General features: G+C 45.2%; 1 protein-coding gene across 1 annotated transcript; it reads right to left on the reverse strand.

Moving 5' to 3' along the window:
* Positions 1–270: 270 nt before the first annotated feature.
* Positions 271–5,478, reverse strand: LOC124708694 (heat shock 70 kDa protein 15-like). The gene is made up of 10 exons (XM_047240366.1): positions 5,320–5,478; positions 3,705–4,936; positions 2,791–3,000; positions 2,596–2,691; positions 2,318–2,506; positions 1,563–1,754; positions 1,333–1,479; positions 1,098–1,247; positions 802–932; positions 271–727 (listed from the first exon to the last, which is right to left on the reverse strand). The coding sequence occupies exons 2-10, from the start codon at positions 4,872–4,874 to the stop codon at positions 520–522; spliced, it is 2,493 nt and encodes an 830-aa protein (XP_047096322.1). The 5' UTR covers positions 4,875–4,936; positions 5,320–5,478; the 3' UTR covers positions 271–519.
* Between the last annotated feature and the right edge of the window lie 1,954 nt (positions 5,479–7,432).

The raw sequence follows: 7,432 nt of genomic DNA on the forward strand, positions 1-7,432 counted from the left end.
TAAAGTAGAGTGGAGATGGAACTAATGCAGTGGAAACACTGGCAAAGAATAAAAAGGTTGAACCACTACGGCAGCTCGTAGGACTGGGTGCTAGGACCTCCACTCTCCAAGCCTGAAGATACGTCGATCTTTGCACCTTGATGGAATGTGCACCCCCTAATTCAAGAACTGGGAGAGCGTGCTCTGCAGACGGTGTTTAGACTAGTCAGTACGCCTAATCATCAATGAAAATGGGAACCCGCAAAATGTCACGGGCACCAAAACTTGAAATGGGACACTTTCTGCATCACTCAACCAACTGCCGTCAAGAGAACTAAATCCATTGACAACGACACATTGACACCTAGAAACCCTACAGGACACTCGATGTTCCGATACATACATAACCCCACAAACAGGTAAAACAACCGTGCCACATGCTTGCTGTGCTACCAGACACATGCGATTGCAACTAATAACGGAGACAAAAGCTCCTTCGATCAGTGAGATGCTTATGCCGAGGAAGGATCCGTAGAACCATCAGGTTTGTCCATCAGGTTTGTCGGTGTCCATTTCCTCGGCTGCGGGCTGCTCCTGAGCACCTCCCTCACTTGCAGGGTCACCGGCTTCGGTGGCACCGTCTGGGTGCTGCTCCGGCGTTTGAGGTTCCGGTGCTGGGGTTTCTGACGGAGGAGGGGTCTGGGGCTTGGGCGCTGGCTTTGGTTTTGTCATGATCGGTTTGCAGAATCTGCAGGAAAAAAGGTTTTAGAATTATTGTCCCAGACATTTGACAGCACAGCAGAGGTTGTTAGCACAACAAACCTGTCAAGTGCTTCGGCCTTCTTCTTAAGCTCAGAAACAAGGAAGGCAGGATTAGCATGCTTTGGCAGAGCATCTTGTTCCTGCTTCTTCTCAAGTAGCCAATTCTCCGCTGCCGAGCACTCATTAACAACCTGTGTGTTAACAGAGAAAGGTTAGCAGATTACCTCTTATGAGGGCTGGTCACAATAACAACAATGCTAACTAAATATAATTTGACAGCTATAAAATACAAGCTAATGATGAACATTTCTATGACCAAGCAGTCATCATCCTCTTTTCTGTGTCAGTGTAAATACCTTTTGTTTCTCGACAATGTCAATATGATCAAACTTTTGGTCATTGGACAATGCAGCCTCCCTGAAACTGCGAATGCAGTACCCCAGTTGTTCAAGAGCTGACCCTCTTTCTTCAGATTCTTTGTAGCGCAACTCGATAGGGCCACCAACCTGCAGGAGAAGAAAGTTCATACATCCAGAACCTCAGCATACAGAAACACGCTGTAGACCATACTGCATAGTAAACAAGACATGCCTTTTTAAGTTCTTCCAGTTTTGCAAGGTAAACTCCCTTTGTCTCATCCTCACCATCTTCGTACAGCCAGTCCTCAACCTCCTGGAGCTTAGTCATCAATGTTTCCTTGTCCTCTGACGTGACAAAGTCATTGTACTTCTCATAAAGCTGAATAAAAACGAGATAACATCATGTATCACATATTGCACAAGAGTTGATAAAACATCATGGAAACATGCAGCCAAATATACCTTGTTACGCATGTCATAAACATAAGCCTCCACAGCATTCTTTTTCTCTTTGGTTTCTTCCATCACTCTGTCTTGAAGAGCCATTTCAAACTCTTTCTCAACAGCCTTTTGCAACTCATCAGGCCCCATTGCACCATACACCAATTCCGCGACTGGGACATTGGTTTTCTTAACTTTCTTTTTTGATGGACTCTACAAGAAATAAGATAATTTCATATATTAAATGTCTTACCCAAAAACTGAAGACAGTGCTTTCCCCAAATTATAACATGCATGAATGAAAGCAGACCACTAGCGTATTACTGGTCTCATTATTCTTTTGGTGTAAATTATGTACTGAACATCTTAAGATACCACTAATAAGTAATAACATTCTGAATCAGCACAAGAATGAATCATGATTCTTTTGGTGTAAATTATAGTATAAGAAAAGTCTTAAGATACCACTAATAACATTCTGAACCAGCACAAAAAAAGGATGGTTATTTGTTACAGTATTTAAAAAATGGGCGACTTCCAATCAAATCAAAGTTGAACTGGTAAACTACTGTCAAGTTCGAAACGATGCCAAAGTGCTACCTAATCCAAACAAATTTGAGAGCCCAACAATTTGAGAGAAGTGCATACACACCCGTGGGTAAGCAGAACATAAACCACACAGAGCAATAGCTCTTCAAAACATGCTGCAAGCAAAAGACCATCTTCTACAGATAACAATCCAAAACTTAATCGGTAACAGAGATAACAGACCATACCTTGGCATCAGTATCCATGGGAACAGATTTTTCCTCGGAATCTTGCGCCCCATCAGCACCCTCGGCTGAAGGAACTTTAGAATCCTGCATATTGACATCAGTTCCATCATCTGTGTCCATTTTAGTAGCATCCTTTGCCACCTCACTTGTAGCAGAAACCGGAACTTCCACTTCCTCCTCCTCCAGCATCTGTGTACAAGAGAAAGCGTACAAGAACATCAGAGAGAAGCTATATGTCTTTCCAGAGGAAGCTGGCAGGGTGTGGAATTTCAATTTACCGTCGCTGATTCAAGAGAGACAATGCCATGAATGTTGAGACGAACTTTCACTCTCAGTTTTGCCTTCTCGCCTTTGCTTGATTGAAAAGGGCCGATCTGCAAAAAGTTCAGCACAACAAATAAATCAGCAACCAGGCCCTCCAGCACGTGAGCGTGGATTGAATAATGTCAGCAAATATTTATGATGCTGTGTACCGTGTAAGTGCTAATTTTTTCTGTTATTTGCAAATCGTCTGTCTCAACATTCAGAACATCTACGGCAAATGTATTCAACCTATAGAAGGTCAGAGCTTTGACGCTAGGAATCGGATTCCCCTTTGGGAATACCACTGTTTGCTGGGGCTCATTGTTCTGGGAATCTGGTTTCCATGATAAAGCAATTGAAAAGGGAAAACCTTCATTTACCTGCAGAATATCGAGACAATATGATATAAAGGTTCACAGAGGTGCATTCTCCAAAAATATTTAATGTCAGACAGTATTGTATCTCAAAAATCGCAGGATACAACAGAAATCTCAGTGTATATCTAAGACTTAAATATGCGAAGCATAGCATGGTAGGAGATTAGATGATATTAGGAGTGTCCATTGGACACGTACTTTTAGCAAATATATACAGGTGGTCAAAGAAAGCATTTGAAACTAGCAACATAGATATAAAATAAGATTAATTTAGTTTACTGCTGCAAATCTGAAAAGCACCACATCAAAGTTCATGCAATGCTACTCGGCTGCCATTCCAATTCTACTTTTTTTAAAGAAATATATATTCTACAATGCAGTCTAGCACACAGGTACTACGTGGGAGACAGCATTGGGCTAAGTGAGCCTAAATAATTAATCCTAGTTAAACTGGAGCATGCCAATATAACTGTTCAAGCTACACAGAGAAATTGAATGAAAAAGCTACCGCCAATAGCATGTATCAGAAGTTCAAGACAACATAAATTAAAGGAAGCGGATGTTGAGAAATCTGTTCTAGTTATGCAGAAGAACAACAGCAGCAAGCGGAATAAATAAACTTCTTGGATAAACAGTGAAAAAGTTAGAACATAATATTGCTTTGGCAACACAGACCAAAGACCACAAATAAGAAGACAGGTTAGTACCTGGAACTCCCGGACTTTGAATGTGGGACTAAGTATAGCACACTGAAGAGCACATCCACGGGCAACACATTCACTTGCATTCATAGTTCTCCGTGGTTCCTTCCCAAAGAATTCAGTGATAATCCTGATTATAGCAGGAACACGGGAACCTGATCCAACAACCTCAACAAAGTGCACACTTTCCGTGGTCAAGCCAGCTTCTGCCAAGGCCTTCTCCAATGGCCCTTTCACACGCTCCAGTACCGGGGCGCTGATCTGTTCAAACTCATCCCTCTTAATGAACCCTCGCACATCCTTCTCATCCATCAAGCACTCAATATTCATTGGCGCCTCTGGATTGGCGCTCAGCATCTTCTTGAGCTTCTCACAGGCTACACGCAGCCTAATGCAGGCGCGGGCATTCTGGTAGACATCAATCTTGTACTCCTCTTTAAATTTTGCAGCGAAGTGCTTAAATAGGGCTTCATCGAAGTCTCTTCCGCCAAGAGACCTGTCATATGCATGGGACAACATCTTGAGCTGCCCCTTCTTGTACCCGACAATGCTTACCTGCATGCTTGCATGCCCGACATCAACAAACGCGACGTTCAACTGGTCATTCTCCGGGAGATCAGTCTTGTAGATGCCATATGCCAATGCAGTAGCAGTAGTCTCATGGAACAAGCGCAACGGCCGGAGACCAGCAATAGTTGCGGCATCGAGAACAGCCCTACGCTGCAGGTCAGTAAAATAGACTGGGATGCCAATGCAGCAGTCGATAACAGCGGAGTTCAGGTTACCCTCAGCAATGGTCTTCAAATTAGACAGCACCATGGCGAGCAGCTGCGTGGGAGTAAACGAGCGCTCCTCCCCCAGATACTGCGCGTGCACAAGGGGGAACCCATCAGGGCCCTCCGAGACACGGAAAGGGAAGGACTGCAGATCGCGCTGCAGTTCAGGATCGGCAAAGTTGCGGCCCAGCAAGCGCTTGATCTGCGAGACAGAGTTCTTGGGGTTCATGGTAGAGTTGGCGGCGCCTGCAGTGCCAATGAAGCGCTGCTTGTCACCAAAGCAGACGATGGCAGGGGTCTCCCGTTTGGATTCCTCATTGAGAACCACGTCTATGCCACGCTGCCGTGCCACCCCCACAATGCAGCTCTCGTTGCCTAGATCAAATCCCACCACGCTCATCTTGGAATCGGCCCTGAGGCGGCGGCTACAGCTGGTCACACGATCTAGATCGCAGCCTACACCTGCAGAAAGGGAGATCGATCTATCGGAGTCATATTTATTCCTAGGAGAAGCAGCGAAATTTCACAAATCGAGACATGTAACCTCATTCTCTCCACTCCATGAACCAAAAACACGAAAGATATAAAATTTAATAATATGAAAGGACACAAACGCCGATCTAAATCCTCGAAAGCCCCAACCCAACGCCCCTAAAACCGAAAGCACAAAATCCCAAAATGACGAACTGATCTGCTACGAAGGTAACACACCCTTTTTATTTTTCCTACTAGAACAAGATGATAGAATGGTGAAAAGGAGACAGGATACAGGTACAAACAGAGATCGACATGGACGAATTAGCAACGGTTCAAGTAAAAACTGGGGCGGAAAGATTGGATCGTACCCTCGTTGAGGCGAACGCCGGTGATGCTCCTGCAAATTACGATTCGCGCGGCTCAGGCTGGTGTATCGTGGGCGGAGGAGGAGGAGGCGCGGAGGCGGTGGTATATGTGTGCGCAGAGGTGGTGCCGTCGTGCTCTGCTCGCGAGTGTTCGTCTTCCTTTGAGAGGCGTCCTGAATGTTCTGGAAGGCGGAAACCCTTACAGCTGGACGAGCCTGGGCTGAGCATCGCGGCCGTTCGTATTGTGGGCCGCGTGCAGGCCCATCGGGCGGTCAGCAAAAGAAACTGCGTTCGCTAGAGTCCACACACCTGAAGCGTAGCCGGCCCAGGTAGGTGTTTATTTTTTTTCCTCTTTCGCAGTTTCTGTCCTTGTTTTTTCGTTTCGTTTTTATATCTGTTTTCGGTTTTGTTTTTATTTTGTTGACATATGAAGCCCCGACAAGTCACCTTCTTCACAGACTGTTGGATTCAATAACTACTCGTATGAAGACCAAGGTTATTGATAAATTAGACCACAATTGTTGCTCTCTTTAGTAGTCTTTCCTTCCACCAGCAGATAATTATTCATGTTACGACGTGTACCAACTTCAAGGCACACTTCCAAGCAAAACTTGCTACTAGATAGGGATGGATGACAAGCCTTTCATTATGAGATGCCTTTCTAGCACACTTGACAATAAAGCTTGCACTTTCAGAGATGTAATCTCAGATTTCAGCAATGCTTTGTACATATTTACCTTTGTAAAATATTGTTGATTTTAATGGAAAACCTTTCTGTTAAAAAAATGCGGCAATCTTAGAATCACCGCATGTGTTAGCTTCCTACCTAACTATTAAAGCGTCAAACAAGGGCTCAATATTGATCAAGGCATTTGTTCGGTGAGCTCTTTTGCGTTGATTGTCAAGAGACATGGGTTCCGACTGGTTGCGTTGAGTCTAAATTTTTGCGAGGTAAAATGAATTGATAACTTTTGTTTAGTTGGTAAGAACGCCCTAGTATCGTGATAGCATCATGAAAACGGAGCCCTGGAAGTCGGCAACAATATTTTTTGAAGTCGGCAACAATATGGGCAACACAAGCCGAGGACTCAATTAAAAAAAGCCCAGGACTTCACCTCTTATATGGGCCATCGATCACTTCTCACTTCGTTCTCGCATGGCGCATCCATGGCCCTGATGGAAAATCCTATACACGGCCAAACGCGACGTCTATCGTTTGCACCGTGTATCTCCTAGGCGTGTGTGCGGTGGGTGGGGCCCGTTAGCGAGCACGTGTGGGTGTAGGTGGGGTTGACTTCGTCCTTTATTTCTCGTGGCCGGCCGAGAGCTACGGTGGAGAAGGAGCCGGTGATGCTAGAGCCAGGCGACAACCAAGCTATGGAACTTAGGCGGTGGGGTGCAGGGGTGTGGTGGCAATGAGTTAGGGTTAGGGTAAGGGTGCAACGCGAGAGAAGAAGAGGGGTGCACGAGGGCTTAGAAGGATGGTCAGGGGCAGCATCCGGCGCAGGTGGTGACTTGGGCAGGGCGGGGCGCTAAGGTGTCGTGGTAGGGGTGGCGCATGCGGTGGCAGTGGGGGAATCAATCGAGGGCTAGAAAATGGTGTGGTGGTGGTGGGAGCAGTGGTGGATGCACATGGTATGACGGGTATGCTCGTGCATACCCTAGAGTCTGGCCGTTCATAGTAGTTGGAAAAAGGTGCCAACCGATTTTCATGCAAAACTAGCTCGCTACATTGACGTTGGTTGTTCCGTTGATGGCTCCCAAGTGCAGGAGATAAATTACAGTACTTTTCTATAAGAAATGTTATCGATCCCACGAGGAGCTGAAGGTATTGGTTAGCAGAATCGACAAGAAAGCAATAATAATAAGGAAGTAGTTTTTGTGTTTTTAGGTGTATAGTTTGCAGTAAAAATAAAGTGCAGAAAGTAAATAGCAAATAAGTAAATGCTCTCGATGAGAGAAAACCCCAATCCTCTATGCAGCAAGAGGACAAGCTCAAGTGTGTGTGTGTGTGCTTATATGAGACTAAAGTTCCTGGGGACGGCAAGGATTCACTAGCATCTAAGTTCTAACCAACATGGTAAATATTTTGCCAAGCTTAATTCAATTAGGGGCG

The sequence above is a fragment of the Lolium rigidum genome, chromosome 4, assembly GCF_022539505.1.
Source record: "Lolium rigidum isolate FL_2022 chromosome 4, APGP_CSIRO_Lrig_0.1, whole genome shotgun sequence".
Lineage (NCBI taxonomy): Eukaryota > Viridiplantae > Streptophyta > Magnoliopsida > Poales > Poaceae > Lolium > Lolium rigidum.